This window comes from Lontra canadensis, unplaced genomic scaffold (genome assembly GCF_010015895.1).
Source record: "Lontra canadensis isolate GAN:19392208 unplaced genomic scaffold, GSC_riverotter_1.0 scaffold8, whole genome shotgun sequence".
Classification (NCBI taxonomy): Eukaryota; Metazoa; Chordata; class Mammalia; order Carnivora; family Mustelidae; genus Lontra; species Lontra canadensis.
The window spans coordinates 34,977,991-34,998,941 of NW_022631002.1; the positions used below are offsets into that span (position 1 = coordinate 34,977,991).

Consider the following 20,951-nt stretch of genomic DNA (forward strand, 5'->3'; position numbering starts at 1 on the left):
GAGCAGAGAGCCCGATGTAGGGCTTGATGCCAGGACCCTGGGACCATGATCTGAGCTGAAGGCAGAGGCTTTAACCCACTGAGCCACCCAGGCCCCCCCTTGTTTTGTTTTGTTTTAATCAGCCAAGTCAAGCTACCCATCAGCATGACTTAGTGGACAATATTGCGATCTCTGGCGGCAGAATTCCTGGGTTCACAACCCTACCTTCTTCCCCCGCTGTGTGGCTCTGGACAAATTACTTAACCTTTCTGGCCTCATTATCCCCATCCTCTAACAGCACCTACTGCATAAGATGGGTTGAGGATTTTTAAAAAGTTGATAAGCAAAGTACTTGGTACTGCGCTGGCAACCTAGGAAGCCTTTTAGAAATGTCAGTGATCATCACGGCCGGCCGTCAGGTTAACTCACCTGACGCCAAGCGGAGGTGAGAGAACCTCAGGCGCCCTCTGTCCCTGAGCCCCAGCCCAGATCCTCGCCTCATGCCCCAGGCAGGTTATCAAGCTGGGGCTAGCGGGGCAGAGTTTTGACCTTGAACTGAGGTCCTAAGAGGCCGAGGGGTCGGTGCCCAGTCCATCTGCGAAGACGGACGGAGATGGACAAGGGCTGCGGGGCTCGGGGTGGGCGGCGGGCTCCCCACCTCCTCCCTCGGGCAGGAGGCCTCGAGGGCTCACCCCGGGACCCCGGAGGCCCAGCAGCGGCGGGGGATGGGCCGGGCTCTCCCCCAGCCCCCGCCTCTCGGAGCCGCGGTTCGCTGCCGAAGGGGTCGGGACCGCGGCGCCCAGCACCTCGTCGCCCTGCCCCCAGCCAAACGGTCGCGGGCGCGCTGCCCTCCCAGGGTGCGAGGCCGCGGGCGGGCCTGGCGATTGGCGGGGAGAGTGCGAGGGGCACGCGGGCGGGGACGGGGGCGGGGACGGAGATGGGGGGCGGGGGGCGGGCACAAGCGCGCAGGCGGCGCGGCCGGCACGCGGCGCTCGCGCTCCCTGCTTAAATGAGCCTGGGCTGCCCGCGCCCGCCACTTCAGAGGGGCTCGCGCCGCGGCCGCGGGAGGAGCGGCCCGTGCGGGTGCCGTCCCTCGCGCCAGCGCGCCTCGGCTCCGGGGCAGTCGATGGGACAGAGCGCCGCGGAACAAGAGGCGGCGCCCGTCGGGGGGCTCGGGCAGCGCGGGAGCCCGCCGGGGGACTCGAGCATGGCGCGCTGCAGGACCTGAGCCCTGCCCCGCGGGGAGAGGCAGCCTGGTGGCGGGCGATGGGGGACGAGCGGGACTGCCGCCGCGCCGGGCCGTGAGCGCCGCGCCGCGCCGCCGCCGCCTCCTCGCCGCCGCCACCTCGGCCCCTCACGAAGCGCCGGGCCGCTCGGGAACATGGCCCTGGAGCAGCTCTGCGCGGTCCTCAAAGGTAAGCGCCGGGGGCCGCGGACGGCGCCCCCTGCGGGCGGAGGCCGGCGTCTTCGCGTCCCTCCCGGGCGCCCGACGCGCCTCTTTGTCTGGTCCGCGCGGACCTCGGAGCTCTCGCGCCCAGCCGGATCGACTTGCTCGCGGAGCGCCTCTCCCCCAGCCCTCTGCGTGTGGGCAGGCTCCGCGGGGCGCTGGTGGGAACGCGCGGTAGAATGGGAAGCAGCGGCCCGGCGGGGCCCTCCGAGCCGTGTCCTCGCGCCTCTTCGTTTCAGTTCCGCGCATCGCTTCGCAAAGTTGTGGGGTCCGTGTAACTGGGGCTAAGGCCGGTCTTTTTCAGCATTCAGTGACAAAGTCATTCCACGCAAACAATAAAAGCCCCGGCCGAGGCGTCGCTGAGCCGCTCTCGACAAGCCCCGCGCTAGCGGGTGGCGGGTGGCCGGTGGCGGAACGGCCTGCGAGCGGGTCCGGGTCCCACCTGCTGCGGCCGCGGAGGCTGCGGCACCACTGCGGGCGCCGAGACCTGGCTCGGCCCGGCTCAGAGCCCGCTGCTCGCGGCCGCGCCCCGGCGCTTCCCGGGACCTCGGAATACGGTGCCGCTGGTGTCTTGTTCTTTTTGATTTGTGGCACCGGGAATTAAAACCGTGGGCTTGCCAAGCGTTCAAAGCTCCCAAACACTCTAGAGCTGCTTTGCATTTTCCTGGAGGTGTTAATTTACATTGAAATTTTTATGCATGGATAATTAAGGTTGTGATACAAAGTTGCTTCCGAAACTCGGACTGAATTAATTCCTTTTTTCAGTCGTCAAAGGAACAGCATCACCACCAAAAAACGGCTTCCCTTTTCCCCCACTGATTTAAATTGAAAACTGAATAGCTGTATGTTGACAATGCTATGAAATATCCTCTTTTTTATATTGGGTAAGGAGTTAAGGTATTGTATTAGCAGTGTCACATATAGCTTATTGTATCCTGATATTTGTACAGTGACAAATGTTGAGTGGTTTTTCCCATTCCAAATTAACACTTTTTTCAGATTTATTAGAAAATTCAGTATAATTTTGCTTTTAATTTTAACTGGACAATTGCCTGCTTTCCAGATTTTCCTAAATGCATAACTGAGACTTCAGCAGTTTAATTTCAAATGTTTCCCCAATTGTATACTTAGAGACTTATACCAGGACTTTCTACCTAGTGAATATTTCATATCACTCCATGAATTCTTACTGATCCCTTCACTAAATTAAAATTTAAAATTCTGGGGGCGACTGGGTGGCTCAGTCGTTAAGCGTCTGCCCTCGGCTTAGGTCATGCATGATCCCAGGGCCCTGGGATCGAGCCCCACATCGGGCCCCTTGCTCGGCGGGGAGCCTGCTTCTCCCTCTCCCACTCCCCCGCTTGTGTTCCCTCATTCGCTGTGTCGCTCTCTGTCAAATAAAATCTTTAAAAAAAAATTTAAAACTCTGATAATTTAGTATAGTTTTCCTATCTGTAAATCCTAATTTGTGTAGCCATTCCTTGGAAATTAGATTGTTTTATTCTTCCAAAATAAATTCTATATGCACCGTAGGTTTTCGGTTAGTGTTCATTATCCAGATTTGTTTCGTTGTCTTGATTGCTTTACGGTTATCGACATCATGACACTCCATCTGGGCAGCCCCCTAAGGAGAAATAAGTTAGCCCTGTCAAACACAGCTCTACCTGCGGAACTTTATGGGAACTGAGCCGGATAGGACAGAATTGCTGGTCCTCCTGAATCCTGAAGGTATTTGCAGCTTTTCTGCCTGTACTTTTGTCATTGGTACATACTGCCCTCTCTGGTCACTGTGGTGAAGCATTTAGTTGTTGCGCCTTTCAGGAAAGAATGCTGTGGTGATGCCTGAGCTGACAGTGAAAACAATGTAGTATTTGGCTTTGCTTTTTAGTGTACACTAAAACCTATAATTGTTTTACATGCTGGAGCATTTTTACAGCTCAAACTAAGTTGCTGTAGGCTTGCTAGAGATGAAACAAGCTATTTTTAAGTCTTCTAAAGTTTGTGTGTGTGTGTGCTTGTAAATATGGGGACTTGGTCTAGAAAGATTCAAGAAATTAATGAAAGTTGATGGTGAGAAGCAAATCTGGGAGATAGAGACCAGAGTGAAGGGAAGAATTCTATTTCACTGCACCCCCATTTGTAACCCTTGATTTTTTTTTTTACCAAATGCTGTGTGTTACCTATACAAAAATTGTTATTTTTAATTTTTAAAAATTATCTTTTTAGAAAAATACTAGATTTTCCTAGCGCTCCCATTCATTGTGTGCATTAAGGCATGAAAAAGCAGCCCTTGAGTATTCTGTGAGGTGAATTGCTTCAATGCTGAAGAGGTTCTTATCAAAAGCAGTTATTTAATATTTGCATAATTATAGCTGTTACCTATCCAAAGCCTTGTTTGCAGTATTGTGGTCAGTTTTAACTAAAACAAATCATCCATAATGAATGTGTGAGATCTTAAGTAGAAGGTAATTTTCTTTAAGATGCCATTGATTCTTTTTGTTTTACTCTCAGCGGTAAGAACAAAAGGATAACTCTACTAGGCTTTTCAAACATTTCATATGTTATTAAAACTGAATAATTCACTTTTAACTGTTTATGATCCCTCCAGGTCTTATAAAATTTGATTTAACTTTCTGTCAAAGTTAAGTAAGCATCATAGTCACATGAAAATATTGCATTAGTATTATAAGCCCATTTTTTACTATTTTATTCACTCTTCACACTTTAGAAGAATCCTATTAGATTCAGTTATATTTAAACTGTATAAACTACTATAAAATTTATCGTGTAAGAGCATAAATATCCCTCAGCACTATATTTTTAAAATCTTACCTGAGACTGACAAAAATTCATTCCTGTCGATTTTTCACATGCCTCATCCAAAATCTAGTAAACTATACAAAAATAAGTGCAGTACTGGAAAGCTGTCCCTTTAATCGTGAAGTTTTAAACACAGTCTTATTAAAAATTAACTTGTTGACTTTTCTCCCCTGGAACAAGGGAAATGTTTTAAGGCTGAAAATTGAAGTCTGACTAAACACTGATTTTATTATAGTAAATCCTCAAACTACAATCCATTTTATCTATGTTTTGAAACCAGATTCACCCCTTAGAAAAAAAACAAGCAGCCATGTAATACACATGTGCATTATAAAACAAGTTCAAATCCAAAGTTTTAAAATAATCTCATGTTATGTTTTTGGTTATTACCCAGTCAGCAGTCTCCTATAGTTCTTTTTTTTCAGTCTCATTTTTTCATTTTATGCTCCTTGCAGAGTAATTCTTGATTAAAAAATGTGTCCCTCAATCACTACGCAATCCCAGTTATTATGGTCTTTGATTTGTAAAGGGGAACCCTCAGATTAGTTATTGGGTCCATTAGTTTCCAGACTTTCCGTAGAGGAGAACTTCTCAAAAGGAACCCTTCTGAGGGGGTACTTAAAAACAAACTATACAGGGGCGCCTGGGTGGCTCAGTGGGTTAAGCCCCTGCCTTAGGCTCAGGTCATGGCCTCAGGGTCCAGGGATTGAGCCCCAACATCGGGCTCTCTGCTCAGCGGGAAGTCTGCTTCCCCCCTCTCTCTGCCTGCCTCTCTGCCTACTTGTGATCTCTCTGTCAAATAAATAAATAAAGTCTTCTAAAAAAAAAAAAAAAACTATACAAAGATAATAGATAAGAGCCAGGTTGCTGTAATTGGTGAGGGACCTCACCCTCTCAAAGGATCATCGAAATGGCCTCCCAGAACTAATACTTTTTAACATGTTTATTATTGTCACTCAAAATTGCAGTGTACTAATCTGAAACGTCAGTTCTTCCTGAGCAAAATGGCATTAAAACATGTTGGTTTAAACATGTTTAAACATGCCTGGGCTAGTATGTTGGAAATTACAGCACTAGTGGGTAAGGAGATACCACTCTTTAAAAATGTGACCTGGTCAACTTAAAATTTGTTGCTGTGAATGTCTAAAGAAGACTTCTATAAAAAGAGAACATACAAAACTGCCCTCTTAGGAGCACTTGGCCAGCAAGGAGGTTGCCACATTCTGCAGGCAAGAAAGCATTTCTGCTATAGTTAGTCTTTCTTAAAGTGGTTGGCAGTTGATTAGCATATGTAGGTTGGAGATCCCAAAGTTTGCCAAGTCCATCCTCCTTCTTAACTAATAAGTAAAATTGAGTTTGATTAAATTTGGGTACTCTGTTTTGTGGAACATAGTTTTATCAAAAACAAGTTACTACTAACTCAAGTAGTATGTGGACTTTCATCGAACTCCATTCTGCTTTCATAATAGAAAATAGTAAAGAGCTGGGGAGCCTGGGTGGCTCAGTCAGTTAGGCATCTGCCTTTGGCTCAGGTCATGATCCTGGGGTCCTGGTATCGAGTCCTGCATGGGGCTCCGTGCTTGACAGGAAGCCTGCTTCTCCCTCTCCTGCTCCCCCTGCTTGTGTTCTCTCTCTCTCTCTCTCTCTCTGTCAAATAAATAAATAAGTTAAATTAAATTTAAAAAAATAGTAAAGAGCAAAGAGACCTTACGGCCGTTGTTATATCTGACATCTCGTGATAGATTCTACAGACCTTACATTTTCCACTTTGGTGCTTAAAACAGGAAGGCTTATTGGAAAGAGGCACATTTAAATACTAACAGAGGTAAATTGAGCCAGCCTGAGAAAAGTAAGCTTAGTGGCTGGACATCTGAGAAGAAAAAAAAGTCAGTTCTTTTTCTGTCCCTTGACTTATGCTTAATAAAAGAAGCTGGGTCATCTGTGTGACAACCGTTAACCGAGATGTGTGCTTCTTAATTTACTAATGCAGGACTCCGCGCTGCATGTTGGCAGTTACAGAAAGGATGTAATCAGGATCATGCGTAGTCATTTAAGGTATTCATCTGATGTTTATTGAATGCTGTTGTGCGCCAAGCAGTCTTCTAGTCACTAGAGATGCATCAGTGAATCAGACAAGGCTCCTCTTTCTAGTAGAAATTGACAAATAATAAGCAAAATATCAAGTGATATAAATAATAATTAAAATATTTATATAATAAAACAGAATGAAGGAGAAAGTGAAGAGCTTCTTCAGAAGTCAGTATGTCCTTACAAGACCTGAATGACAGGAAGGAACCAGCCATGCAGAGAGGTTCTAGGCAAAAGGAATAAGCTTAAGGCAAGAAATTAGCTTGGTATATTGAAGTAGTGGGAAGAAGGCCTCTGTAGCAATCAGGAGGTCAGAGAAATGGTTAGATGCTAAATCACATAGGACATCTGGAGTCAGTGTAGGGGGTATGGATTTACTCTAAATGTAATGGGACTGTATTAGAAGATTTTATGAAAGTTTTATCTGGTTTCCGTCTTAAAGGGGTCACTGGCTGCTGAATACGAAATAGACTGTAGGGGACATGGCAGAAATAACCAGTTGTCTCCCAATATCCATCTTACACTTCAGTAATACTCTGAATTTTAGTTAAGCCTGTGACCACCCAACAGAAACACTAGATTTTCCAGTTTTCCTTAGGGTTAGGTGTGGCCATGTGACTCAGTGAGTGGTCAACTAGATGTGTGTGCAACTTGGAGAAAGTGGTGATTTTTTTTGTTCAGTTAAAATTTTTATTTTGAGATCATTGTAGATTCTAGGCAAATGTGTTTAAAGGAAGGAGGAATGTCCTGTGCTATTTTTTCGTTCTTTCTGGCTCTTAACACAGGCATTGAAGCTGTAATGAAGATATAATGGCTGCCACTTCAGCATCCATGTGGGACCATAAGATGAACTTGGAAGGGAAAGTCATATACAACTGAACAATAAAATAGAAGGAGCTTAGGTCCCTAGCAGTGATAGCCTTCACTCTAGCCCTTAACTACTTATCACAACAGTTTGTATACTTGCCAGAAATATATTCTGTCTTGTGTAAACTTTTGTAGAAGTAAAAGAAACAGAACCAGACAGATAGAAAACTGCTAATAGGCATAGAAGTGAAAAATCTGAATGCTATCAAATAAAATTAATTTTGAAAGTTCCTAGAAAAAGCAGGTTTTAAACACTGTAAAGGTAATTTGGTAGAAGCAAAGGGCGATCCATGGCAAGTGCAGAGGTTTAGAAACAAGAACTATTTGTAGCAACATGACGAGAATAGGTACCAAGCATTCAACAACATTTCCAAAATGAGCTCATTGACTCCTTTTTGCCTGCCCTCTACCCTGCTTCATCCCTCTTGACCCAGCCTTGCCCCTGCCATCACCAGTGGAGAAAACGGGCATCCTCTTTCCGTTTCTTGCAGTATACTATCATTCTCTTATTGCGGTGGCTGAGCTGCAAAGCATGGTCCCAGGGCCAGCAGCTATGACATTGCTAGGGAATTGGTTAAAATGTAAGTTCTCAAGCCCAACCCCAGACCTACTAGGTCAGAACTCTGGAAGTAAAGCCTGCCCCCCAAAATCTGTGTTTTAATAAGTTCTCCAGGTGATTGTGGTGCACACTACTGTCCCAGTGATTGATCCATTCTCCCACCTAGAAGTAGACTTGCTGGGTGGGATTTGTGCATTTTTAAACCCTGATATATATTACCAGGTTAACCTCCAAAGAGTTATGCCAGTTTGCAGTCCAGTGACAGTGTATGTCAGTTTCCTATATCCTGACCAACAGTAGAATCTACATAATTTTTTAATATTAGACTAAATTTTTGTATTGTTTTTCTGGTGACAATCTTTTTTTCTCAGTTATTTGTAGTTTTTATTTGTCTTTAGTAAGTGAAGGAGTTTTCCACTCAAAAGGATACATACATAATTCAACTTTTTTGTTTTTTCAGTCTGGTATTTATTTTTCTATTTAGCATGAAGGCAGGGATCTGCTTTTTTTTCCCAAATAATTATCAAGTTACCCCAGAATCATTTGTTAAACCTATCCTTTCACTGAGAGTTTCAGATACCATACATAAATTCTGGAATATATATATGTATTTCTTGAGCTTTTTCTTTTCTTCCATCTTCTTACCTTTAAGCTTCTAGAGAATAAGGACCAAGACTGCTTGGTTCATTGCTGTAGCCTCAAGGATTGACCCTGTAGTACAGTGGGGGCTGGATATGTTTCTTGACAGATCATCTATTTCTTTTTATACCATTGGTACATTTTTAATTACTGTAGCCTTACAATAAGTATTTTGTATGTATTTTATGTCTTTTTATTTTTTAACTTTCCTTAGCTAATATAAAAAAGTCTTCAAGATGAGCATCAGCAATATTTTTAGTCCCCCAGAAAACTAAGATTCTGATTAAAATATAATTAAATATATGACTTATTGGGAAGAATTGTTACCTTTATGTTGTTTTATTATCCAAAACATATTGTTTCTCCATTGTATTAAATTTATTTACTTACTTGTTTATTTATTTTAGTCTTACTCTCTTCTCTTAATAGGTGTAATAATTTTCCAAGTAATTATCTTGGGATTTCTAGGTTTTAAGTAACGTTATCTATAAATAATAATTTTATCTCCTTTCCAGTATTTATTGCATTGGCCAGGGTTTCCACTATTAACAGTAAAAAGAATCAAGTTGATCTTGATTTTTACAGTGGAAGGTAAGGCCTTAAACTAGAAGGCCTGGGCAGAAGACTCTTTTGTAGAGCTAATAGGACAGTGATTCAAGGCAAAAGGAGTATCCTTGATCCTTGAACAGCATCTGTCTTTATCATGTAAATCTCCGTTTAAAAAAAATTTTTTTTTGTTAAGAGAGGGGAAGGGGGTGCAGGAAGGGACAGAGGGAGTGGGAGAGAGAGACACTCTAGCGTGGAGCCCACTGCAGGGCTCTAGACAGGGCTTATGTCCAGGCTCAATCTCATGGGGCTCCTGGCCAGGCTCAGTCATGACCTGAGATCATGACCTGAGCCTAAATCAAGAGTCAGTGCTTAAACAACTGAGCCACCCAGGCTGCACACACATCATTACAGGGCCTCAACTAAACTCCAGAACCAGATACACGGGGATAAATGGTGGGCACTCCTATTTTAAGCATCAAATCACAAGCAGTTATCTATATAATTAAATAGTATGGTTAAGCAGTTTAGGATTTTTGTTTTGGCATGGATTTCTACCTTAAAGAACTAGTGCCCTCTTGGGCACATGATCTTTGAATTCAAAATGTGTGGTATTTCTGAATTTGAGAAATTACTGATCCTTTGGGTAAGAGGAAGAAGGGAACAGTGGTACATGGTTGGAACGAAAGACAGAACAAAGCACCACAGCCCTGCTTCCTGTACTCAGTACGTCCTGTGTTTGCCATTAATGGAGTTGGTTTGAATATCCAAGCCTGGTTATAACAAGCAATTTGCAAAGGTCCTATTATACAGCTAGCCGGAAGCCGTTGATTACGATACAGAATTTAGAATGATTAACAGTCACAACTGTATCACTAAATGCTTCTGTCCCTGACTGTTGTGCGGATTCACCCTGTTCTTTTTTTTTTTTTTTAAGATTTTATTTATTTATTTGACAGAGATCACAAGTAGGCAGAGAGGCAGAGAGAGAGAGAGGAAGCAGGCTCCCCGCTGAGCAGAGAGCCCGATTCGGGACTCGATCCCAGGACCCTGAGATCATGACCTGAGCCGAAGGCAGAGGCTTAACCCACTGAGCCACCCAGGCGCCCCTCACCCTGTTCTTTGTATAAAATTTTTTTATTCAGGAGCACAGCTCATTTGGTTGATTGAGTTGTGGATAGTTTTTTTAAGTATTTGGGGGAAAAGAAAATTGTGAGCAACCCTTTAAATAAAGTAGAGAAGAATAATAGATTTATTTGGACTTATAATTTTATTTTTAAAATGATCTACCAGAGTTGCACAATCTGTAAATTTCATAAGTCAGATATTTTACGTAGACACATTTTTATTGGTCATTATATAATTTTACTGGCACTGTTCATCCTTTTACCATAGTTTTACTGTTGCTTTCCTGGTTTCAGTTTGGTGATTTGTTATTTGCCCTGTCTGACTGGCTTTGTGTTACTTGTATACTGTGAATTATAAATGCGAAAACTAGTAAATTGTTATGCCTATGATTCAGGAGGAAAGGTATACTGAGCACAAAATTTTGATTAGTTGTGTATCATCTGAATGATAAGCCTTGGGACATAGTGTCCTCCAACAAGATAAATTGATACAAATGGATGTGTTATTTGCTGAATTGTCAGATACCTCATATTACTCTAGGTTTTTCTTTTTGATCATAAATATTCTGTTTAGGAGAAAAGCAAAACATGTTTCAGTTCTCCATTCCTCAAACTTGATCCAGTGCAGTTGTGAAGAGTTCGAAGGGAGAATTTTTCCTATATAACATGAGGGCTTCAACACTACTGGCAACCAAAGAAAGGGAAGGGGAAGTGAAAGCTGTTGAGAGAAGACAGAGGAGACAAAGGTCAGCAAGGATACAGGAAGCTAAAGATGAAGATGTTGGTGATTAGATTACAAAATGTAAACTACTGAATGGCAAGAATTATCTTTTTTACATTGGCGACTTGGATAGTGGGTACTCAGTCCGTGCTACTGCATGAGCAAAGATATGACCATCTACCAGTCACTTAACTAGCAACTTCACTTCAATGCCCGCATTTCTTCCACCACTTTCATCCTATAAGTCACCATTTGTGGTTAACTCTACATCTGAATCATGTTATAAATCTCTCCTCCTTTCCATTTCCAGTACCACTGCTCTGCTTCAAGACCTTATCATTTTTGCTTCCCAGATGGCTTTCTCTCTTCTCTTTGGAAGTTTAGACTACATGAAACCATCGGGATTATTGGTCTAGAACACAGATGGGATAATATCATTCTCTAGTTTAAAAACCCAAAATGAGGGGTTCCTGGAGGGTTCAGTTAGTTAGGCATCCGACTCTTGCTATCAGCTCAGGCCATGATCTCAGGGTTGTGAAAGCGTGGAGCCTACTTAAGAGTCTCTCTCTCCCTCTGCTCCTCCCCACCCTGCCTTAAAATAATAATTAATTAAATTTTTAAAAAGATTTTATTTATTTATCTGTCAGAGAGATCACAAGCAGGCAGAGAGAGAGAAGGGGAAGAAGGCTCCCCACTGAGCAGAGAGCCTGACGCGGGACTCGATCCCAAGACCCCGAGATCATGACCCGAGCCGAAGACAGAGGCTCAATCCACTGAGCCACCCAGGCGCCCCTAATTAATTAATTTTAAGAAATAATAATAAAAACCCAAAATGACTTCTCATTATAGTCAAAAGTCCAAACTCTTTAGCATGACAGTCAAGCCTTTTTTTACAGTCAGACCTCATCCTGTTTCTTACCTAGTATACCACCATCCCCCTCCTTGTGCTGTGCTACTCTGATACTCAGAGTTCACCAACCTCCATAGATCGTGCTCCTCCATGCTTTTGTCTAAGCTGTGTCTTTCTCTGTATCCTAGATTATAGTCCTGTAACATCCAAATAGAATATACCTTCTATTTCTGGAACTTTCCTCACTCTGTTGGTCTTAACCCCCAGCAGAATGAATGGTTCCTGTCTCTGCTTCCGTTATGCTTTCTGTATAACTCCTATGAAACTTCTGTTCACCTTGTATTGTAAATTCTTTTTTGACAGTAGATTGACTCCTTAAGACTGGTAGTTTCCTATCATTTATTTAGCAGAATGCCTAGCATATAACAAGTAGTACTATGTGTGTCATCATCTCATTTAATCTTTTCAAACAGCCTTATGAGGTTTGGTGCTACTGGAGAAATATCCCCTTTTTACAATTAAGTAAACTGAGCTAAAAAGGCCTCACAACTGGTACGCAGTAAAACTGGAATCCCAGCCTGGATCCTCCTAACTAGTAAAGTCCATACTCTTAACTATTTTGCTGTATTTCGCCCCCCAACATCTGTGTATCCTTGGTGCCTGCTACCCTTTGGTACAGTAGGTGCTCTGTCAGTGCTTATTGACTGAATGAATTATAAAAACTCCAGTTCACACAGAACTTGGAGGCACTGTGATTTCCATTGAAAGGGAGAGTGAAAGATATCAGTGCACCATTCATAAAAATAAAATGTTTAAAAGAATTTTAATGTATTTGAACCAAAATACATACATATACAAAACAACTCAATGTGTTATTGACTGGGTCTCGGAAATGTTCAACTTGGGGAAAAAGCTTCATTTTCTAAATATGCTGGCTTTTGTAATGCAGGACACCACATAGTACTACATAGTTATAAAATGTCTTGAATTGATTTTTGGGAGACTGCTGCCCCCTTACTTCTGTCTTTGTAATAAATTTCTCACAGGTCAGGTAATCTAATTGAGCTTTTACTGGCATAATACATTGTAGAGCTAGCCATATAATGCATGTAAACTCTTTTTGAGATGAAGTACAGTAAATGTAGTATAATTGGGGTCAACAGAGTTTTTTGCAAAAAACTATGTTTTAAATCTATCATAAACTGAAAAATGCTTTAAATGCCATATACTGTTAGTGCTTGTATAAATGACTACAGTATCAATTGTGGTTTTTCTTGGGTTGTCTTAAGTGTCAAATAGTAAATCAAAACATAACATTTGACCCTTAAAAGTCTTGAGATTGACTGTCAGTAAGAAATAGGAGCCTTAATTAATCTTTTCTTTACCATCTGATTTTCCTTATAGATTTAGTAAAATGTAATATAGATTCAGTTTTTTAACTTTTCTTTTCTATTATTTCTCTAGTGTTGTTAATAACAATACTTGTAGTCGAAGGGATTGCTGTGGCCCAAAAGACCCAAGGTAAAGTACTTTCAGTGATAACTTATCACATATTCAGGACTGTGAGTGGGATGGCTTATTGGAAAGGACTGCAACTTTTGAATACTATTTCCATAATCCCTCTGGGGTGTTCCAGTGACCTAAGGCTTTCTGTCAACCTAGCAGCTTCAATTTTATTGGGTTCAGCTGCAGTTAACTAGAGTAAATTGTCAACATAAAGACTTGCTGATAATTTTTTTTAATGGGCATCACTAGTAGCTCCTAGCACACTATGGATTATGTCCAAAAATTAATGAGATTCATGCATTATCACTCAGCAAAAATAAAAATCCTTTTTTCAATGTAGACAAATGAACTATTTCCATCAGTATCTTGTTAAAAGCCCTGTGGACCTCTTCTCATTATCCTTGTTTATGAAAGAAGATAAGCTAGTGTGCTTTTCAAACCAGATTTTCATGTCAGAGTTTAGAACATTTACTGGTTTACTTTTTACTTTCATCTAAGTTGTACAAACACATGACAAAAATCAAAGTATTCTGAATAGCTAATTATGAAAAAATAGTTTTCTGTCCTCTGCTACTCTACTTCCTTCTCCATGGAGATAACCAGAATTTTAGCTGAATCTTGGTATTTCCCTGCATATTTCTAAATAATATGTTATACTATTACTTCTTAATTATTTCAGTTTTACATATTTAGGAATATTTTCCCACCACAAAAGATGAAAATTTAGCTCTTTCATGCACCTACTTATTCTACCCCTGACTATATACCAGTGTTCTATTACTTTCCTTCTGTACCACCTGTTTTGGTGTAGTTCTGTCATAATTCTGGTCACACCTATATTGAGAATTTAAGTCACTCATGGAGCTTTTTCCATATGAAAATTTTGTTTTTCCATTTAGGAAATTTTTATTTCTTTTTTCCTTGTTTAAGTTTTTAAATTCCTTTTTTTCTTTCTTTTGTTGTTGTTGTTGTTTTATTCTTAAGAAAATTCTGTTTGGTTATGGAATATTCTTGTGATTGTTTTTCTGTTTTCCATCTGTCTTTCTACTCTTGTTTTCTTCTCAGTCTGTATTGAGACTTCCCCAGCTTTACCCTCTAAACCAGGAATTGGAAAACTTTTTCTGTAAAGGGCCAGACAGTAAATATTTACGATTTTACAGGCCTTACAGTCTCAGGAGCAACTACTCACTTTTGCTGTTGTAGCATGAAAACAACTATGCACTGTATAGGCACATGAATGGACATTGATGTGTTCCTTTGTAAACTTGCCTTATGGTGACAGGCCACAGGTTGTATTTGGCCCAGAGCTACACTTTGCGGTCCTCTGCTTTAAAATTTCTACTAATTTTTCCTTTTTTCTTCTTCTTCTTCTTCATTTTTAGAAAATTTTTGTTTTCTGAATATTTTTAAAGCGTCCTTATTCTTGTTTTATAAATATCCTCTTTTTAATCCAAGGGGATTAAATGACAAAGTTTTGTTTAGTTTTTAGTTTTGTTTTTTTTTTATATAATCTTTGTTTCCTCAGATTTGCTTTCTTCTTGTTTTTTATTCATTGTTTGTGTTAGAGGCTTTCCTCAAATATCTGGTGATTATTTATGAGAGGCGCACTAAAATCTGATGACTTAGCCATCTGTAGGTGTAGAAGGACTTGTTTGCCGTGGCCCTCGCTGGTGAGGGACCCAGCACTGGGGAATTCCGAGTCCGTATTGCTGGCACTTTTCCTTTGGACGCTTGAGAATCCCCAAAGAGGAAGCTTTCCATTTCCAGCTCAGACAGACTTTCTGCATCTCACCTAGAGGCTTTGAAGGAGTTGAGTGGGGGAAGAGGCCAGGAATGCCATTCGCGGTGTTAACATTTCTAGTCTCCTTGTTTGCAGGCTGGTGTGGTCACCCCCAGCTGTGCCAGGTGTCTCCTGGTCCTGTTACGTTGCTTTATCCTCTGCAAAGGAATCTCATTTTCTGATGTGGCGACAGAGCAGCAGCTTCCTAGATTTGTAGAATAGGGGAGGGTCTTAGAAATCTGACTGATTCTGAAAAGACTTTTAGCCAGGCCTCCTGTTTTTAGAAAGGACAGTTTCACCACCACCTGTCATGCCCTCTCCTGCTCACCAATACTGCCAGTTGTTGTGTTTGCACGTCTTTGTCCCTTTTCAGGGGGTTATTTTTGCCCTTAAAAAACCCAGTACTGTTAGTGGAGTTTAAGGAGAGAGAACTAAATGCATGTATTCAATCTATAATCTTTAACTAAAATCCCTTTGTAATCTTTGGATCCTTTTTGGCTTTTGTGTTAAACTAAATATAGAGGTACCATACCGGAGATAGACCCCTGGGATCCTTTTATTTTTATGGTAGAACTGAATTTTATAGAGTTGCACTGATTTATCAGATTCTCACACACAGCTTTGCCCTTGTAAAATCTAAGCATTTTATGTCCCTGCTCTCCTACAGGGCAAACTTGTCCTCTAGCAGCAAGTTCTTCCCACCAGCACAGCATACAATTTTACCTTTCTCACACTTCCGCTGTATTCAGTTTGTTGCGCTAAACTTGGCAGTGGTTCTTGCAAAATTATATACACTATCTGTGTAACATAGAGTGGGCAATTGTCTGGCTGAATTGTGGGGGAAAGAGAAGAATGCTGTTCTCTTTTGCTGTAATTCATATTTTAAATGCCATTTTTCCCTAAGATGGACAAAATATTGGAATCAAGCATATTCCCGCAACCCAGTGTGGCATTTGGGTTCGAACCAGCAATGGAGGTCATTTTGCTTCACCAAATTATCCTGACTCTTATCCACCAAACAAGGAGTGTATCTACATTTTGGAAGGTATTAACCAATTTCTGTCTTTTAACAGATGAATTTTTACTTTATTGTAAAACTGAGTACATCGGTAATATGCCCAGTTTAAGCCAGTTTGAACAAAATTTATACATGTATTTGAATTAAACTCTAGTAATTATAAATATGTCTGGATATATTTATTATGTCTGGAAAAATTATTATCCAGATTATGTCTGGATATATTATGTCTGGATAAATATGTCTGGAACACAATAACAAAATAATAGTTGAAATTTTATAGGAATTTTGAATCTCCTAAAATATAATTCAACCAGATGCATCAGTGTAAATGAGAAACTTCTCTAATAAGGAAGGAAGGGAGGGTCTCAAACTTAACTGGCATCTCTTACGCCTTAATGCAAATTTACGTCCATAGTTAGATTAGGTCATGTCATTTCTTCTGTTTTTCTATTCATTGTATCTCGTGAACTAAGCAGTAGCTTTTGTAGTCTAATTTTAATCAATAAAGTACACTTAACTAATTTAATAAACAGCATATTCCACTGGGAAACGTCACTGTAGTTCTGCAGAGCAGCATTGTTACTATTGATGTAAAGTGTAACATTAATTATGAATTTCATGTATAACAGTCCTCATGATTTTTATCTGTGGAACAGTAACAGCAGTTGCTTTGCTTTTTCCACTCGTGTCAGTACATTTATACTTTGTGTTGCCCTGATTTGCTTGCTTCTTGTTTTCTAGCTGCTCCACGTCAAAGAATAGAGTTGACCTTTGATGAACATTATTATATAGAACCATCATTTGAATGTCGGTTTGACCACTTGGAAGTTCGAGATGGGCCATTTGGTTTCTCTCCACTTATAGATCGTTACTGTGGCGTGAAAAGCCCTCCACTAATTAGATCAACAGGGAGATTCATGTGGATTAAGTTTAGTTCTGATGAAGAACTTGAAGGACTGGGATTTCGAGCAAAATATTCATTTATTCCAGGTAATGAAGTTGTCTTTTTTTTTTTTTAGTGGGTTTACTCTGGTTTTAGAATCTTATGTCTGGAAAAGAGAGAATTTAGTCAAGTTAATCAGATCAAGGTTTTAAAGAAATTAGCAAGGCCAAAAGGAAATCACTTCATGAATAAATAAAACCAAAAATTGGAAATAGAACTATATCACTTGAATTTTGAAACATTTCATAGATGGCATCACAGTTTTCTTAGATTTCTTTATGTTTTATAATGTATATCAAGGCTAAAAACATCAAGATAAATGTATTTTAAAAGATAATTCAGCAAATGGTCTTATTTTCATAATCCTTACCAAAATTATTTTGGCAGGTTTTTTCCATTGGAATGCTTGAATTAACCACCCATTTGAATAATCTCTAGAAAATATTGAGCAATAGAAACTGCTCTGCACTTGAAAGCAAAAGACCTGTGTTTGAATCCATTCTCTGTTGCCTGACAGCACGGTTGCACCTGAGGGTTGCTATTGGTAAAATGGGAATACCTGGTGTATTACTTTCCTGAGACTGCCTTAACCAACTATAAATTTAGCAGCTGAAAATAATAGAAATTTATTCTCTCAGAATTCTGGAGAGCAGAAAACCCATCAGCTCGACATTTCTTCTGGGAACTCTAGGGGAGAATCCATTGCTCACCTCTTCTAGCTCCTGGGGGCTTCCCCAGCATTCCTGGATTTGTGGCCACATCACTCCAGTCCCTGCGTCCATCGTCACATTGCCCTCTCAGAATCCTTAACTTAATCCCATCTTCTGTTTTGTAATGTAATATTCACTTTTTTTTTTTTTTTAACCACATAAAGTAATACAGGTTCTGAGGATTTGGATTAGGGTCTCTGTTCAACCCACTCTGCCTATCTTACTCTGCCCTGTAGTATGTGCAAACACTTTGAGACCTGCAAAGCCTCTCTGGTGTAAAACTGTGCATATCCCTAATGCAGAAACACAAAGATCTACAAGTTATTGCTCCTGTCTTCAAACAACTTATAGACCAACAAGATGAAAAAGTAACAGTGTACCAATTATATCATCTCTTTGCTTTTGTTTTCATGTAAGAAATTTGTTAATTTAAAAAAATATCCAAATGAAAAGAAAAATCTGTAATCTTACCATCCTATATATAAAAAAAAACACTTTAACAATTTGGTGTGTATCCCTTCAGATGTTTTTCTGTATCTCTTTATTTTGTTTTACATAAGAGACAACAATTATATTACCTGCTTTTTTGCCTGAATAACATAATCAGCTTTTTTTCTTGTCAGTAAACATGGGAATTTTTAAGTGTTGTTTCAGTGTTTATGTTCTCAATGCTGAAAAGATAACATATTTTACTATAATAAAAATAAATTTTTAAAAATTAGTTACCAAAAAAACTTAATTTGAAAGTTTAAATAGGAATTATATACACCAAATTGCCAGAACAAAAGTTGCTAGATTAAAATATCTCAGGATCTTTAAATAGCCTGCAAAACCTATTTCAATGTACAGTTTATTGTATTTAACTGGATGTTCAATTCTTGTTAAAGTTGTCCTTAATTCCAGGTACTTTCTTCATAGTTATCATATTTTAAAAAGTAGGGGGGAAATTTTTTAGCTTAATTGAGAATACATCTCAGAGACTTTCCTCTTTTAACTTAATAAACTAAACCCAGCCTTGCTGAAAGGGGACAACAACATTTTCAGCTCTTCTGTAGAGAAGTGTCAAAGACAAATTTAATTAAACTGCAGTGTAGTAAAAAGTCATAGGAGCTACCTACCAAATGAATCAGAATTTCTTCATGTGTAGACAATTATTCTAGGATGTTGTCATTATTGCATTAAAATTTCCAGAATTATCCCAGTTATTTCCAGGTATTAACAATTCATTTAAGAGTTCTCTATCCTCAATAGATAACACCAGTAACCAATAGATAACCAGTAACCAGAGAATTTCATTTAAAATACACTAATTTCTTGGGGTGCTGGGTGGCCCAGTCAATCAGGTGTCATGATCTCAACTGTGAGATCAAGCCCCACAACGGGGGGTCCATGCACAGCATGGAGTCTGCTTGAGAGTCTGTGTTTCTCCTGCCTCTTGTGTGCACTCTCTTTGTCTCTCTAAAACAAATATATGAAATCTTTACAATATACCAACTTCTCATTATTATTAGTAGTAGTCTTCTAGATTTACTGATCCCTAAACAAAATTTATAAGTATGACTTGAAATAACTAGACACAGCCATAATTAGCCAGTTATGCACTACCCATTTATTTTGATTTGGGGGAGGGGGTTAAGATTTATTTATTTATTTGACAGAGAGAGACACAAAGAGAGAGTGAACACAAGCAGTGGGAGTGGGAGAGGGGAGAAGAAAAGCAGGCTTCCTGCTGAGCCGGGAGCCTGATGCGGGGCTTGACCCCTGGACCCTGGGATCATGACCTGAGCTGAAGGCAGATGCTTAATGACTGAATCACCCAGGTGCCCCTACCCATTTATTTTGATATTTTTTCTTTTAATGGTTTAACTGTGGACTCGTCACCCACATTATAGAGGCAATATGATAGGGTAAGAAAAATTGTCTGGAGAATTGTAAGCTAGACCTGGCTTTGCCATTATAAATATGGTCTAAGAAAATCATAATCTCTCTCATTCAGTTTCCTCATCTTCAAGGTGAAATATTACATAGTTTTCCTGATCATGATACTAAGCATAATGTATGTAGAAACTCTGTAGTAATATAAAATGCAAATGTCTAGAATATAGTCTAGAAATATAGTCTAGAAATCCTTAGTGTTTTATTATAATTTGTCTGTATTTTAATCATAATCCATATGAAGTTGCTTTTCTGATACGTAAACTAATAGAAAAAGCTACTTTTCTTCAAGTAAGAATCTTTATGTATTAAAAAGCCTGATTTTTAATATTTAAAAACAGTATTCAATTAAGAGCATTGTTTTTGATGTCTGCTTTTTTCTTTCAGGTAGTCCAAACTAGTTAACAAAGATCTGATTCATATATAAGATTTTTTAACATCTTTTTGACACTTAAAGTCTCATTATTTCAGTTAATTGATTTGGTTCATAAAAATCAAATACCTGACCAATTTGCTGAAATCAGTTATTTTGATATGAACTATTGGTTCTTGGTCTTCTATGAACCACTTCACTGGACAGAATATCTTGTATATCACGTAGTCATTTTTTCCCTGCCACTTTGAAAACACTGCTCACTAGCTCTTACTGTGTGTGTGTGTGTTGAATTACAAATAACATAAAATTCACCATTTTAATCCTTTTTAAGTGTATGAGTACATTTACAATGCTGTGTAATCATCACCACCATCCATTTCCAGAACTTTTTTGTTAACACAAGCCGAAACTTTGTGTCCATTAAATATGAACTCCCCATTCCCCCTTTCCTCCAGCTTCTGATACTTACTGTCTATATGAATTTGACTAATGTAGGGATCTCGATAAATGGAATCATTTATTTCCATATTAATATTTGTCTTTTAGTGTCTGATTTCACTTAGTTTAACATTTCAGGATTTATCCATGTTAGAGCATATATCAGAATCTTATTTCTCTGTTAGGCTGAAAAAATATTCCGTTGTGTATACTGTATTATGTTGATTCATGCATCCATTAATGGTCTAGCCATTGTTCTTGACAAAGGGTTGCAAGTTTTCAGGTGGCATAAATAAGTTATTCATGATGGAATCAAAAGTATAAACATTACCATTTTTAAAAAACTTTTCCTATAAATAAGCACCTAAACATGCCCAGGTTTAAAACAGTGCTCTGTATTCTACACCTATGAAAGCTTTCTCTTGCTTTGTTTTTAAATGAAGGATTAGACATAAGACATGAAACCTTAATGTAACTCTAAACTATCTCAATGCCAATCACTTTCTTCTTTTTTCTATTACAGATCCAGACTTTACTTACCTAGGAGGTATTTTAAATCCCATCCCAGGTTTAGTATATCACCTCTTTTTCCTCATGGC

The 20,951-nt window shown here is 39.7% G+C and overlaps 1 protein-coding gene across 4 annotated transcripts in view; it reads left to right on the forward strand.

Annotated features, from left to right (window-relative positions):
• The first annotated feature begins 1,295 nt into the window (after positions 1–1,295).
• NETO2 (neuropilin and tolloid like 2) overlaps positions 1,296–20,951 on the forward strand; it is a 63,781-nt gene continuing 44,125 nt past the window's right edge. For 3 of the 4 annotated variants that reach the window (XR_004382280.1, XM_032854568.1, XM_032854571.1), the window contains exons 1-5: positions 1,296–1,394; positions 13,108–13,164; positions 15,834–15,974; positions 16,692–16,940; positions 20,876–20,920. Coding sequence is in view for 3 of the 4 variants with exons in the window: in XM_032854568.1 (XP_032710459.1) it covers positions 1,361–1,394; positions 13,108–13,164; positions 15,834–15,974; positions 16,692–16,940; positions 20,876–20,920 (526 nt within the window). In the remaining variant the exon portion in view is untranslated. The remainder of the gene's footprint in view (positions 1,395–13,107; positions 13,165–15,833; positions 15,975–16,691; positions 16,941–20,875; positions 20,921–20,951) is intronic. The other variant, XM_032854569.1, reaches the window with a different exon arrangement.